This window comes from Rhyacophila brunnea, unplaced genomic scaffold, assembly GCF_057557595.1.
Source record: "Rhyacophila brunnea isolate RB1 unplaced genomic scaffold, BYU_Rbru_1.0 scaffold_5, whole genome shotgun sequence".
Classification (NCBI taxonomy): domain Eukaryota; kingdom Metazoa; phylum Arthropoda; class Insecta; order Trichoptera; family Rhyacophilidae; genus Rhyacophila; species Rhyacophila brunnea.
Genome location: NW_028233170.1, coordinates 38042016 through 38058118, shown reverse-complemented (window position 1 = coordinate 38058118; position 16103 = coordinate 38042016). Strand labels below are relative to the sequence as shown.

Here is a 16103-nt window from a genome sequence, read left to right as displayed (position 1 = left end):
GGTGTCACGTCAAGTTGCGGTTGCTATAGTAACAATACCAAAAAAATACAAAGCTATTTAGTTTAAATTTCAAACATTAACATTATTAATTTTCATTAATATAAGGGTCAGCAAAATGTTTCCTTATTCTCGTAATGCAAATATTTCTTATGAAAAACAAGCAAAATTCATCCAAGATAGAATTACTTCTGTAGAGAATCATTTTTCTGAACTTTGTAATGCATTTGGAGCATTTGCACAGAAAACTGCCAGGTTAGAAATACATTACCTATTTAAATGTATATTACAGCCACCGATATCAATGTCTGTACCTTTAAGTAGTTACCAATTTCCTATGATTTATTTAGGTATTGCATGCATGCCACCACATTTGCCTTCGGCTATCTATCTATACACTGCATCTCATTGTTCTCTAACTTTACTATGAACCATAATAATATGATTCCACCATATCCCATGGTATATTGTGAGACTCTTCTCGCCTATACAATCCTGTAAAGATTAATTTAATTTTCCTATCAACTAGAAATAATCAACACGAAAATGCTTGATATTCAGTAATATTTCGTATTACACATTATAGTTTTATTTTATTTAGTTAAGTAAATATGTTGATACTATTTTACTTGCTAATAAATGCATCAAAGAATAGTATTTGATATAATCATATTTCACCTTGATAGACTTCGTGATGCAGGAGACGACATTTCAAAAGCATTGACATCATATTCAGAAGGGGAAACTGTCAACACATCACTAACGTCAGCATTGAAAGCTTTATCGAGCACATTTTCTGCTGTTGAAGACTATCGTAATGCATATATACAACGGTTAGAAGTAAAGGTAAGCATATATTTTCAACTTCACCAAGACTTACACTCACTTTCCTGCAGAATGCGTATGAGAAATATGAACAAAGATCGGGCTGCACACACAGTTAGTAGACTGAAGACACCGAAAAAAAATATACCGTTGTCACTATAGTATCAAAATACCATTTTCGCTCCAAGATGTAGCTTATTGTTGTTCAGCTATTAAGGCGATACCTCTACCTACCAGAGGCACCTAGCGGAAAAATACGAAGTTTGCAATTTGAGACATTTTTTGATCATTTACAATTTAAACTGTATTAATTATTAAATATGTACTTACATGAAAACATTAGAAAGAAAAATATTTTAAATTTTAAGTCACAGATAAACTTATAATTGTAAAAAAATGTGAATTTGTCAAAGGATCCCGTCTTATTATTACTTATGTTTTATAGTCATATTTATTATTAAAATTTGGTTTATTAAGTTTTCTATGTTTTGAGATTTTTGACTACTGTCGAACAAGATCTTCTTGTCAACATGTTAAAACTGTGAACTAATTAATAAGCCCCTCCTGTTTTTAACCGCACTTCCACTGCAACGACTTCCGGTTATCGACGAGTTGTCCAAGTGTTAAAACTGTGAGCTAACAAGCCCCTCCTATTTAGTTAATCGCACTTCGACTCCAGCGACTTCCGGTTATTGCCTAGATCTTCTTGTCGGACAGTAATTCATAGTTTTAATATTTTTTATATTTATTTTAAAAAACATTGATTTTTATAAAAATACAAATGTATGTAACTTGAAATTCTTTATATTTATATGAAATCTTATTCAGGTATGGTCCCAATATTGAAGCTAGATATCGAATATTTAAAATGTACTATTGAAGTTAACGGATATGAAAGGAATTTTCTAAATTTTTATTTTATTTCACTTCAACACTATTATGTAAACTATTTTGACTAGACTAAACGGTGATTTTATTTGTATATAAAATCCATAAATCTTATAAAAATTTCATTATTAAAATGAGTTTAAAACCTTAGTGAAAAATAAATTTCATAAACTAGGCAATTATGTTGTTTGTGTTTCCCCCCCCCCCCCTTCACAGCATGCCTTGTTCCAAAACTAACCGCAAGTCACTGATATTAATGTTAAAAATAACTATTCCAAGGTTGTTGCAGAGCTATCCCAATATGAAGGGATATGCAGACATGTACGGGGAGAAGTAAAACACACTTTATCCATACGCGATGGTGAGATCGCAAGACGGAGAACATTGGACAGGCTTAAAGAGCGGAACCCAATAAGCAGGCAACAAATAGTATGCAAAAACTTGTTTTTTCTGTGTATTCTGTGTAAGACAATTACCATTTCTGCTCCATGCAGATCATTTGGGCCTCCATATGTGGAATAGATGTTACGTATAATATACATAATAAAGAATTTGGATTAATAAAGAGGGAGTCTATTGAAATTTTCGTTTAACATTTAATAATGATTTCAGAATGTTTTTACTAAGATGGAATTGATCACTATAGAAATATTAACATTCCGTGTTGGCAGCACTGACACACTACACTGTTTGTAAATAAAACGCAAATCGCGGCCACTTATGACTGTTATGAACTATATTGTGTCTCTTAAGAGCATACATAAGTGAAACGGCAAATAATTTTCAACAATAGGTGGGACGAAATTTCGCATTCGTCACCAATCGTCCAGCGGCATTAAAGGTGGGAGCACGTCGATATTATTTGTGATGGCGTCGTAAGAATATATTCTTATATAGAGGAAAGATGACTAAAAAACGTTTTGCCTGTACTCGAAAAAGAAAACATGTCAATGAATATATTATTATTATTACTGATATAACAATAAACATAACACTAAATTGCCGGATGTTGAATCTTTATGACAAATTATGTTCCGTTCGGCACGCGTCATTAGCACAATCTGCGTGTCGCATAGCTACGATCTTTTTAGACCATGCCTCAGCTGAGGTATAGCTTTAATAATAATGGTTCATTGTATAAAAACCTTTTTTAACGGCCCACATGCCCAACGTAGGTCAAAATGGAGATTTTATTGTATTTTCAAAGCATTAGCCTGAACATTCCTTAAACGTTGTAGATAATCTATTTATATAATTTTGAAGCCTTATTATCCTTTATATTTATTTTAAACATTTGACGACTGCATAAAGTATTTTTATTACATAAAATAGTATTCTTCTAAACCTCTCGATCTAATGTTTTAGAATATAGTCATACTAGCAGTATCACCCGGCGCTGCCCAGGAGTGGAATGGTTTAATATTTGAAAATAAAATTTCAAAATTTAATACTTAGAGTGCAAAGGATTGAATTTAAAAAAGTAAAAAAACATGATATTAGAGATTTTTATTTTTAACATAATATAGTATATTTTTGTACATGTAATTGCATTTACTTATCTTAAAAAGTAGTACATATTCAATTTATTATTTTAAGGCTTTTCTATATAAATAAATATCCATCCATAATATCTCATACAGAAATTGAAAAACAATATGTGTACTTGGCAGACCCAGGATTCGAACCTGGGACCCACAACGTTATAGGCCGACGCTTAAGCTGCGCGGCCATCGTGGGAAGGCATTATTTCAGAATAGCCCTACAAAATAAATCTCGAAGCACATATTATTATGGTAATGAATATGCAATATGAAATGACTTGCAGCTTGGTAACCCTATTTTCAGCTTCACTTTCATATAAAATGTACCAACGTTCCATCTACATTGAAAAAGTTATGTATATCAAACACTTTGGATAGAGCCCAATCATTATTCTGAAACCTGCGAGATTGCTGTTGAATGTGGTTATGTAATATAATATCTTTGATATAAAATGTAAATTAAAAAAATAGGCAAACACCATCATTGGTTGATTTTCTCAATGCACATAATTAATTATACATGAATTGAAAAAAACTAGCTTATTTTACCACTTATGCGATTGAAATCAGCCACTTTATGACTCACCTGATATTATTTCCGAAGTAATCACTATTTAGTTATTACGCAGAGTTATTACTTTCGTAGTTATTACTTTCTACATTGTTCGAGAATATTGTGTATCTTTAGAAATATTTTTTTCTTTGATTGTAATAGATGCAAGCGGAATCTGAACTTCTCAAGGCATCTGCAGACATGAGCCGCACAAGCCGGGAACTCGAAGAGCAGACTGACTTATTTGAAAAAAGGAAATTGCAAGATATAAAATCAATCATCAAGAACTTTATCGAAATAGAAATGGTGTTTCACACCAAATCTTTAGAATTACTTACCATGGCTCACCAACAAATCAATAATGTGGACGATACAGCCGACTTGCAGGTACTCTTTTTTTATAAAACCAATACTAATTAATGAACACTTTCAAAAAGATCATCGTGACCCCGGCGAGTACGAATTCGTTATCATGATCGATTTTTAAGAATATTTTTTTGTCCCCCACTTGTTTTGACATGTGCCGCATGCCAGGATTTGTCATGATAATTGACAGTTATCGACAAATTTATATATTAAAGATAGACACAGCAAGGTAAACTATGTAATTATTTTTTGCAACGTGGAACAAAATAAATGTCTTTTTCTTAGTTTATTGCAAGGCTATACTTTTATTTTATGTACGATTCTTTTTGTTTTCACCATGTTCAATCCTAAGAAGTTCGTATGGACCTCCACAGAATGGAGATTGTATTATCAGATTTTGGTTTTTACGAGAAATGGATGTTAGCCACTCGTGCAACCTATTAGGTCCATACTCTGGATCCAAACACACATTGAAAAACAACATGTGAATTTTCCAGACCCGGGATCTACATTATAAACCTGACGCATAACTGCTCAACCATCATGGGCATGGGTTATTGTTTAGTTTATTAATAAAGCGAGCATTAACAACCTTACATTTGACCTGATAAAGGTTGGAAGTCACCAATGTAGGTACTATTTTAATTAAAATAAAAGAAAGACCAAATTATTGTTACCAACAAAATGATGCATTGTCAGAGCATATGAGATAATGTACTACATATTATGTTTGGGAGACTTGGCAAAAATATACCACTTATCTAACGTAAATTCATTATTTAAATAAGAAAGTATTGTGACCACACGAGAACTTCCATATCTAAGCAAACCAAACACCCCATTGAAATCTCACTCGATCCTCTGTCCTCCATTCAAAAATAACCCTAAGTGAAAAGGTTACAATATACAGTACATATTATTTAAATTAAATTATAATTAAAATAACTTCATCCCACAATATCCCTCGAAGCGGAGTACGCTGGTCGTATTCCGTATTATATTATGTGGATTAACTGCTATGTATATATTTCGTTTTATTTTATTGTCTTTCAAACCAAAAATTAACAGATAACACCATCGTAATATGAGGCGTCTAATTCCAAAACGCGATAAGTCCACATTTGATCAAAATCGAGAAAAAAATACGCACGTATTCTTTGTATAATTTTTCACAATATGTATTGATCTATAAATTCCAAAACGTGACATAACCCTTCGAAAAAAAATATTTTAAGTCTCGATTTATTACAAAAAGCGCCAAGTCCGTGTTTCATATTATTTAAAGCTTGGTTGATTTCGCGCGTGTTTAATTCAACCAATAAGGGAACGTTCAATATTGAAAAATGCGTCTCCCATCCTGTAGCATCTGGTAAACTAATGACAGTGCCACGGAAATATGTGTCTTATGCGGAATAAATTAAAAAGTGAAGTGTACTTCGAAAGCGCGCTACGTCCAATTTTATTTGCCTAAATTTATTACATTTAAGAGTTTATCGGCTGAAACAAATTGCCATTTGGTTCTAATTTCGACATAGAATACAACGGAAAAAATAATCTCACATTAAAACAAATAATTGAAGCTTGAAACATAAAAACGTTGTTTCCCGAAAATATTGAATTGTGGACTTGTCGCTTTTTGTAATTAGACGCCCCATATTAAAAATATTTCTCTATTTATCAGGTCTTTCAGGATATACGAAAAAGTTTGGATCCGGTAACATTTTAGTTTATTGTAGCATATTATTAATTTGTATTGTAGCATTGTTATATTTCTGTTCAAAGTATTACTTTTCATTATATTTTCTATCTAGTCGAGGAAAATAGTTAATATTAGTAGTAGGTAATTTATGATGACAGTATTAATACAGATTATGCCTTTGTGTACACAGCTGACATAATATACTACTTTCTACTTTATGTATTTTTATTGCATGAATTTCCATTTCCAATAACATAGGTGATGTGAAGTGTCAATAAAATATTTTATAAATAACAGTAGGATACATTTTTTAATAAATTTAATAATAATTAATCAAAAGCCTGCACGAAAATAGCGAATGCTGTGTCAGAAGTGGAGACACTGTCACGGAATGGTTCGGGGTCACGACCGGAGTCAGACAGGGTTGTGTCCTTGCACCGTTTCTCTTTATCATTCTCTTTGACTTCATACTACGGAAGTCAATACCACCCGACGGAGGCATACCTGTTACCCCCACGGTGAAGCTATGTGACCTGGAATACGCCGATGATGCTGTCCTATTCGACAACTCAATCGAGGGCATTCAAGAGACAATCGACAGGTTGCATAACAACTCCTCTCGCGTTGGTTTGAAAATCAACGCGAAGAAAACCAACGTCTTGTGCAATAGCACCTGTCCTGATCCAGATTTCCCTCTTATTAGCGATGGACAAAACATCGAGAGCGTCGACAGCCTCAAGTACCTGGGGGTACACATCACGGGAGATGGCATTTTGCAGAAAGAGCTCGCTATCCGAATGGGAATGGCTCGAGCAACATTCAAGTCGATGCAAAATGTCTGGGACTCACGATTGTACTCGGTCAAAACCAAATGTCGCCTATTCGACGCTTGCATTCTGACGGTGCTGCTTTACGGTAGCGAATCATGGCACCTTACGAAGGCTCAGAGCAACGGTGCGGTGGTATGACTTTAGGAGCAACGAGGAGATAAGAGAACGCACCAAGCAGCCTCTCATCACGCGGAAAGTGAAGAGGCGACGTTGGACCTGGCTCGGCCACGTGCTGCGGATGCCAGAAGAGAACTTTAACCTGGCTTGCCTGTTCTTCAAGCCGACCGGATTCCGGCGACCTGGAAGGCCGCTAAATACAATCTACAGAGTGTATACGGCGGAGTTACGGGATGCTGGTTTGACCTGGAACGAAGCAAGAAGACTGGCGAGCAACAGGGATTCTTGGAGGCGCCGCGTGGTGTTTATATGCTCCAGTTAAGGGGCGGATATGGCCAAAGAAGAAGATTTTTTAATAGTTTTAATTAAATATATTATGGACTGAAACTTGATATCATTTTTTGAAGATAACTGAACTAGAATACAGTAGTGGCGTGAAGTAACTTTTGAGGCAGTCATCATCGTGATAGTTTAATATACACACTGTTGGTGCCAATAAAGCCACGCACGTGTACAATAACCAAGTACGCAACGGCCGAAGTGCACAAACAAATTCTTATTCACCCATACGCACAACTCACTTGCATGCGGGGAACAAATTTCGTATCGATAATTACGGATTATTGCTACGTAAAATTAATATGTAGCGTGCTCTATAGCTGTACTGTAGGACAGGGGTCGGCAATCTTGTTGCGATAAAGGGCGCAATACAAATTGTGAACATAGCCGGGGGCGCATAATATATACTTTTCTTTAAAGCTGATTAAAAATCCCAACAGAACTCAAAATCTTGACATAACTCCGAAATTCACAGAAATGTGCATTATTAATTATATGGAGTTCTATAAATTAAACACAATATTAAAAAATCAATTAATATTTAATTGAACAGAAGATACATACATATCGACATAAATCAACATAAAAAATATATAACTAATATCTCAAGCTTTTAAGGGCGGACGTGCTCAGCGTGGGTCAAAATGGAGCTTTTATTCTATTTTCAAAGCATGACCCTGGACATTCCTTAAACGTTGTAGATAATCTATTTATATAATTTTGAAGCCTTATTATCCTGTACCGTTTAAAAAAAAAAGATTTTTTTTTGTTAGGTACATGTTCAAACACGCGCGTTAACATCTTCTTACTCCCTACTTCAGTTTTAGTTTGTCAATTTATGGCTACGGCTGTATGTCGTAGCTTAACCACTGGGGAATGCCAAAAGAAATGGCGTATTTCAAAAAAACACTACCTTATTCTTAGGTCAATAATTATTATAAAGCAATCATTATTCGTAGGATGTTTATTACACTTGAATGGTCAAATACATAGCTTATAATTAGTATCTTTAGAATTATCTTCAAATGTGTTAATCTTGCCCATTTTTTGAATAATAAAATGCCTAATTCTTGTCAAATTTGGGATCACAGAGATTATCAATATAATTTTTTATCGTAAATATTTCACTATAATAATGTCGACATAAATTATACTGATGGTTTTATAAATGCGTTTAATATATAACCGTGTGTGAAATGTTCGTAGACAGTGTCTTTTTTGGGGCATAATACACATGGTTATACGTTTGAGTTTCGCAAGACGCCGCCGCGCCGGCCAAACCACTACGGCCGAGCACTTATAATACATTATATAGTAAATATTTTTCTACAAATAAGATAAGAAGCTAATATTATAGTGATAATATTTTGGAATACTTTAGGGATGCTCTGCATTCACAGCATCTATGAACTGCAACACCACTTGAATGCATATAATATTCAATGTCTAATATGAAAACTTACTTGATAAGATGTAATGATAATGATGGGTTGGGCAGGGAAATAACTTATTTTAAATGGTTTCAGGATTTTCGGAGTGAGCTAACGTCGATGAATGACCAGCAAATGATGCATCGACAGACGGGCCACGGTTCGCTTGCATCATTGCTAAGTCAAAAGACCAAACCAAAGACGCCAAATTCAATGGTTACTAATAATTATTCCTGTACAATTTTTATTTGTTATCACCTACATACTCAATAGTTATTGTTCTATAGTTTTTTTTTACAGAATTAAATAATTCGGTGCAATTTTCAGGAATCTTTAAAAATTGGGGAACGAGAAGACATTGATGACGAGACTGAAAGTGACGAAGACTCATCAGAACCTATTCGTAAAAGAAACGATGCGATACATTAACTTTTTGTAAAAATTGATTTGGTTACAAATTTGTGTTTTTTATTATGACAGATAATAAGTAACATGTAACCAAATAAAGGCATTACCTATAATTTATTGTATATGACAAAATAAATATTTTCTTCAGGATTGTTAAATATTAATAAGTAATAGGTACTTAAAATAAATAAATAAATAGGTATTTAACAAGTGAAGATTGTGTATTTATTAAAAAATATATTGATAAAAGTTATTACAATTTAATATTTTCACAGTGTTCCTACGTAAGTAATTATTTAATTAACCATCATTAAGAAGAAAAAAATCCAAAAAGTGAGATATCCAAAATCCAGATAACATTACATAATAATAATTAATCATCGGTAGGTACCATATTATTTTACTAACAAACTACTATTTAATTTGGTCGATTGATTGAAATTAATTCAAATGTTTGCAGAATTTGAATAATGTTCAATTTCAGAATTGGATAATACTTTATTGAATTCAAAAATTTGGCAGGCTCGTAGGCGGACTAATTTGGTCCAGTACGTAAGTCACTGGGCTCTCACTTTCAGGGTTACTTTAACTACTTAGCATGTTTTCTTGATCATATTTATCACTTTTTTTATTGATTACGGAGTTAAGAAAGGTCACAATATATTTATGTGGTTATACAGTACAGTCATTGGGCCTCGTAAAAAAAGAATATATCGTGGGAATACTGCGAATAAGCATTAAGTCAAAAATACTAGTTTTGAGATAATCGAGTTTGAAAGTTTGTGTGGTCCTAACTTTTTTATATATATAAAAGGTCATGTAGTTATGCATTTCAAATTACAGATCGTTTTATTGGCTACAAATTTCTTAATGTGGTACTAAAAAATAACCGCAGGTTTGCTACTTTTTGGAAAAAATATGAAAGTAGTACTTGACTTGTGCGAGTGCATTTTCGGTGACAAATTAAAGTACAAAAAGAGAAAACACAGATATGGTGACTAAGTCATATATTTTTTTTCAAACAATTTTGCAATATTTACAATGGTTTCACAAACATATTTTATCAAAAGTATAAAAATCAGAAAAAACATATTTCTCCCTATTAGTAATATTTTTTTATACATGTTTGTTCAAAAGAAAAGTTTCGTAAAATGAAATCCTTTTTTCTCTCATGAGATCCAATTGCCCAATACATTTTACATACATTCAGACGCTCATTTTCTGAAAAAATAGCAGAACACTGATAGCGGCATTTAGCACAATCGATTGATTTAGGGAGCTTTGCTTGTCTTAAGATATCATGCTTTCCCAAATATGGTACGCAATCATCTCGTTTTTTTCTCTCTCCACATTTACCTTCCATGTACTTGGCTTAGATTTACGCCAACGAGCATTTTCTTTTGGACACCTTTCAATGGTATATTTATCTATTGTAGTATTACTTATATTCTGATGTTGGATAGACGGATCACTAGAATTATTATCTTCAGCAGTATAAATCATAGACATAAGTATCATGCTGTTGTTCGTAAGGTTGAATAATAGCATTTCTAGAATTATCGTCTTCTATGCCATTAAAGGATCCAAAGAATCAGATGGGCTTGGAATGTAATCTTCATCAGCAATGTCATCGTCACTAAAGTCTACAAATGTTTCCATCATTGTAAAAACCTGTATTTGGCTATCATCCAACAAACTATCTTCATTAATTGGCAAGTCCATTGAGGTGCGGGCTACATCTAATTTCCTTTTTCTTTTGGGTACCATTCAACTTGTTTTGTTTGTGATAAATCCGTAAAAGTAGTAGTTGTCATTAGAAAATGAAAATAAGTATAATGTAGATAGGACTCGTATTAACAATAAATAATATAACATTTATGACAAACAATTGAAAGCAAAATCATGATGTATCTGACAAAACAACATGTAGATATTCAACAATCACATAATTATTACAGTAGGTATACTTTAATGTAATATAAGTTTTGTTATAGTAAAACAAAAGATTTCAATGATATTCAACAAAACAGTAAAAGCAATAAACATGTTTAAGTTATGTATCCACATAATAGTAAATAAGCATGTTACACAGTAAAATAAGAAAAAAAACGTACCATTTAACTTCAACATTTCACTTTCAAATTGTTTTTTTGCCATTTTTAATATTTTCGCAGCCCGTGACCTCATTTTTGGCTAGGTACGTTTATAAATCGGTAACACACTTATCCTGTCAACGGTCAAAATATGAATGAGACAAAAAAATAACTTCATACAAATTCATATGCAAATTCCTTTCTGCGATATTGCTTTGAGTATGACTTAGTGCAGTTTCGCACGCAGAATTTTGTGAATATAGCCTGAGAATGAGAGAAGAAAATACACTAAGTCCATTTAGTGCCTTTTCTCTGAATAGATGTATGTCTTTTTGACTTATAAGTTTTCTGGCACTGTATTTTTGTAGACTATAGAGCGTACTCTTAATAAGATTAGGTACCTCACCTCATCATTAAGTCAAAACAGCAATATTTTGACTTAGTGCTTTTCTGCAGAATACCCACGATATATAAAATATAGTTTATTTTAATGTAAACAAAGTTAAATTAAGGCAAAAAATATTACCCAATGCGTGAACTAATGACTTTTTTACAACTCATAGATGTAGCTTAACATAGGTGGCCCTCGTAATTCAATGAATTAGGCAGTGGTTTCTGAGTTTGATTCCCGGTGAGGTCATAATCCATCTACTTATTTGATTGTCTCAAGCTTTGGTATTTCTGTGATGTGTTTCAAAGCTGTAATTTGGCTTCGTGGCATATTTTTGTATTAAAAAAAAAACAATATTTTAGTTAAGACTAGTAGGAATGGTGTGGACATTGAAACAAACTTGTTTATAATTAAAAATATTTAGAAAACATAAAAACACAGTTATCTTCTTAAACCAATAACCGGTTAAATTTATTGCTGTATCATAATAACATAGGTATGTAAGTTTACAATGTTTATTAAATCAATAACTTTTGGTATCACTCGGTGTCTGGTGCAGAAGTCGATAATATATTCCATTGTAAATACATACATCAAAATTGTATCACAAAATCAATAACAGTTTGCAAAATAGTTCTAGGGATATGTAATATGTATTATTTTTCAGATCCATCGACACCTGCCTGTGTCATTAGATCGGCGATATTCTTCTCCAAATCATCAATCCTATTACCCATTTCATCAATTCGAGTAATTATTTGATCTGACATGGTTTGAAATTTGTCCTGCATATTTTGAAGCAAGGTTTGAACCTAAAAGTAGCATAGTATTTAGTGTAAAGCCCACGTAAATTCGATTGTACAATTTACTCAATGCATACCATAAATGTAAAGTGAACTGATGTTCTAATACTATTTAAACGTGATAATTACTGGGTAATAGATGGGAAAATATTGTAATAAAATAATGACAAAATACGTGAATTACGTGCTGTCTACTCACATAGTGTGAAAGCTCCTGCATATTTTTAGGATCGCTATTACTCACGACATAATTTTTCTCGATTTCGTTGTTCACATCAGTGGTTACATCCGCCATGGCCGTGATTCTTGAGGATCACAATTACAATAAGCCTTTAAACGTCTCTTGGTCGGACCGAATATTGACATAGGATTCAAAACATTGACCAAACAAAACCGTCAACTAGACAACAAGACCTACTTGATAGTTGAAGTTGAGTTGAATTGACATTGATTTCTGAAGTTTAGAGTTTGTTTGTTGTCTATTATCTACGATGAACTTGGCAATCTTGACACGCATAAAAATTATTAGCCATAGACAATTAGTAGTTGCGGAAAAGCGTCTGTTGAAGTCGAAATATTTTGATCTAAAAACAATTCAATCCAAAGACATTGCACGGTGCCTACAGACGGAGCATGGACAGAGCACGTAATGAGCATGTCAGACTGAAGCACGTTTTGTAGGCAATTCCTTACAGATGAAGTGGGCCGTAATCGGACATAAAAACGCCCCATTGAGTATTTTTTTATCAATACCTTAGCTTGCAACCAATTTATGATGAGCGTATTTTCATTATGAAAAGATCCCGCAATAAAAACTTTATAAGGATTGAGGGTTAGAAAGAATAATGCAAATTGAAGTATTTTATTTTTAATAGCAATACAAAAAATACATAATACTTTGAAAAATTAAACACAAATCAGTTAATAACAATACATTCGTGTTTACAAATAATGGGTAAATCTTGGAATAAAAAAATATGATCTTGTGTTTATAATAATATATTGTTCATAATAAGTAGGTACAATTAAATATTATTGTTGTTTAATTAAAACTGTTAAATATAAAATACAGATATGTTGAAAAATAAATACCCAGTTAATTATAAACAAAAAAAGTTAATTATATTAACTATTCACTCATGTGGGTATGTGTATTTTGAAAATATTTTATGAAAGAAAAAAATAACAGGCCCCTGCAGGCCGATGTTAGAACTTGCGAGTCGTGTGAAACGTCGTAGTTATTCGCGAAAGTGACGTAGGTTATCGAAATATGGCATGTCGAAACTTATAACCACCTGAATTAGTCGTAATCTGTGTCGACATTATTGCCCATACCAAAGGGCACTCGTGACCATAGTCGCCCATGCGACTTGAGTCTGTGAGCATGCGCACTGATGTCTCGCGCCGATAACGTAGTTTAGTTTTTTCAAATAAAAGTGAAAGGCTAGGCTGCGAAAAGATAGTATTTTATTATTGGGCTCGCGAGAATAATTACCTACATATTATTATTTTATATTTCGCCAAAGCATTGCTATATATTTGTATCGTTCACCCAATTATTGTAAAATATGTCAATCCCATAAATAGTTACTTTTGCTGCACTTTTAGGATGTAATCATCCGCGAAACAGATCAAATAATTATGCTAACTTATGTCAAAATGCTTTTTCACTCAGTGATGCACTATTTATACGTAATTTCCGGTTAAACAAAGAGCTTGTGAGATATATTTTACAAATTCTCACGCCATATAGGTACTACATATATTATCGTAAGTTTAATGTTACTATCTACAAGCGTGAAGAGTTTACAATGCGAAAAAATGAATATGGTTGTATAGCTTAAAATTAATCAAAGACATAGAAGTTGTATGTTATATTTTGACACATTATAACGTTGATAATATTATATCCATGGAGAATTAAAAAGTCGCAGATAGGTATAATGTTGAGACGGACATAACCTGGCCTGATTTCAATTAAGATCACTTAATTGAAACCTCTCCTTTCTTTTGCTACTTTTGCACGACGAAGGACGTGAATTCATGTAGGTACCTATTTCCCGATTTCCATGTTTATTTTGATATTTCGTTTCGTATGTGACAGTGACCTTGAAAATCAAAACGTCAAAATGAATGAGTTCGCTCACGGAAAGAACACAGCAATTACCAATTTATAAACAATAAAGATGCCAAATTATTATATTATTCACAATGTTACTCTGTTATCTTGAGTTCAATTATTTATGTTAATGTTTTATAATGGTTTGTAATGAATAAATACCTACATAAAAATAAATGTTATTGAAGACACTGTGTTTATTTTGTTAAATCTTGTTTTACAGTGTAATAATATTATATGGTTTCGCATTTATGTAAGGTTATATTCTACGTACATATATCTGTATCATATAATACTAAATCAATCGAATATTATAGGAATTATACACAAACATAACCAACAAAAATAATGATTTCGTTTGACATTTCATTTTTGAAGTTTCATCTCGTACCATAGACACCGATTTTCTCGGTTTTGGCGATGTTGCCAACTGGTCACTCGCGAGTTAAAATAGTCCGTAGCGAGTGGCTTCAAAAATAGGTAGTATGGTATACGGTATGAAACGGGCGATAATAACTTGTAATCCCACACGGTTGTCGACCACACGACTCGCAAGTTCTAACAGGGGCCTTATGTTAGAACTTGCGAGTCGTGTGAAACATCGTAGTTATTCGCGAAAGTGACGTAGGTTATCGAAATATGGCATGTCGAAACTTATCACTACCTGAATTAGTCATAATCCGTGTCAACATTATTGCCCATACCAAAGGGCACTCGTGACAATAGTCCCCCATACGAGTTGAGTATGTGAGCATGCGCACTGATGTCTCGCGCCGATAACGCAGTTTAGTTTTCAACTGTCAAATAAAAGTGAAAGGTTAGGCTGCGAAAAGATAGTATTTTATTATTGGGCTCGCGAGAATAATTACCTACATATTATTATTTTATATTTCGCCAAAGCATTGCTATAGATTTGTATCGTTCACCCAATTATTGTAAAATATGTCAATCCCATAAATAGTTACTTTTGCTGCACTTTTAGGATCACGTAATCATCCGCGAAACAGATCAAATAATTATGTTAACTTATGTCAAAATGCTTTTTCACTCAGTGATGCACTATTTATACGTAATTTTCGGTTAAACAAAGAGCTTGTGAGATATATTTTACAAATTCTCACGCCATATAGGTTTATTATCGTAAGTTTAATGTTACTACCTACCTACAAGCGTGAAGAGTTTACAATGCGAAAAAATGAATATGGTTGTATGGGTGGATTAGAAGATGTATGTTATATTTTGACACATTATGACGTTTATAATATTATATCAATGGAGAATTAAAAAGTCGTAGGTAGGTATAATGTTGAGACGGGCATAACCTCACCTACCTCATTTCAATTAAGATCACTTAAGGCCATGCATTAGTTGAGGCACGGTCTAAAAAGATCGTTGCTAGGCGATGCGCGGACTGCGGGTCGCGGGTGCAAATGACACCTGTCAAACGAAATATTATTTTTCACATAAATCCAACATACGTTCATTTTATGTTCTGTTTATTGTTCTATTAGTAACAATAATAATATATTCATTGACATGTTTTCTTTTTAAAGTAAATGGGTAACGTTTTTAGTCATCTTTACACGATTTTAGAATTAATTGACCCGTCGCCATCACGCAGCAAAGTGACGTGCTTCCGGCTCGAGATTCTTTCAGTGAATGGCAGCGAGTCCAAAATTTCGTCGCGCCTACAGTTGGAAATTA

At 33.1% G+C, this 16103-nt stretch overlaps 2 protein-coding genes across 2 annotated transcripts; one reads left to right on the top strand and one right to left on the bottom strand.

Annotated features, from left to right (window-relative positions):
* The first annotated feature begins 115 nt into the window (after window positions 1-115).
* On the top strand, window positions 116-9993 carry Fam92 (CBY1 interacting BAR domain containing protein Fam92). The gene is made up of 6 exons (XM_085955756.1): window positions 116-252; window positions 684-843; window positions 1990-2139; window positions 3967-4191; window positions 5852-5884; window positions 8682-9993. Exons 1-6 carry the CDS (start codon window positions 116-118, stop codon window positions 8856-8858), a joined length of 882 nt encoding a protein of 293 aa, XP_085811882.1. The 3' UTR covers window positions 8859-9993.
* Window positions 9994-11918: 1925 nt separating this feature from the next.
* LOC147066379 (uncharacterized) lies at window positions 11919-12788 on the bottom strand. Its single transcript, XM_085955532.1, has 2 exons — window positions 12480-12788; window positions 11919-12289 (listed from the first exon to the last, which is right to left on the bottom strand). Exons 1-2 carry the CDS (start codon window positions 12573-12575, stop codon window positions 12134-12136), a joined length of 252 nt encoding a protein of 83 aa, XP_085811658.1. The 5' UTR covers window positions 12576-12788; the 3' UTR covers window positions 11919-12133.
* Between the last annotated feature and the right edge of the window lie 3315 nt (window positions 12789-16103).

Coding starts and splice junctions, on each gene's coding strand:
- Fam92 (XM_085955756.1), top strand. CDS start 116: ATGTTTCCTTATTCTCGTAATGCAAATATTTCTTATGAAAAACAAGCA. Junction 253..683: donor TTTGCACAGAAAACTGCCAG/GTTAGAAATACA, acceptor TCACCTTGATAG/ACTTCGTGATGCAGGAGACG. Junction 844..1,989: donor TACAACGGTTAGAAGTAAAG/GTAAGCATATAT, acceptor AACTATTCCAAG/GTTGTTGCAGAGCTATCCCA.
- LOC147066379 (XM_085955532.1), bottom strand. CDS start 12,575: ATGGCGGATGTAACCACTGATGTGAACAACGAAATCGAGAAAAATTAT. Junction 12,290..12,479: donor TGCAGGAGCTTTCACACTAT/GTGAGTAGACAG, acceptor TGCTACTTTTAG/GTTCAAACCTTGCTTCAAAA.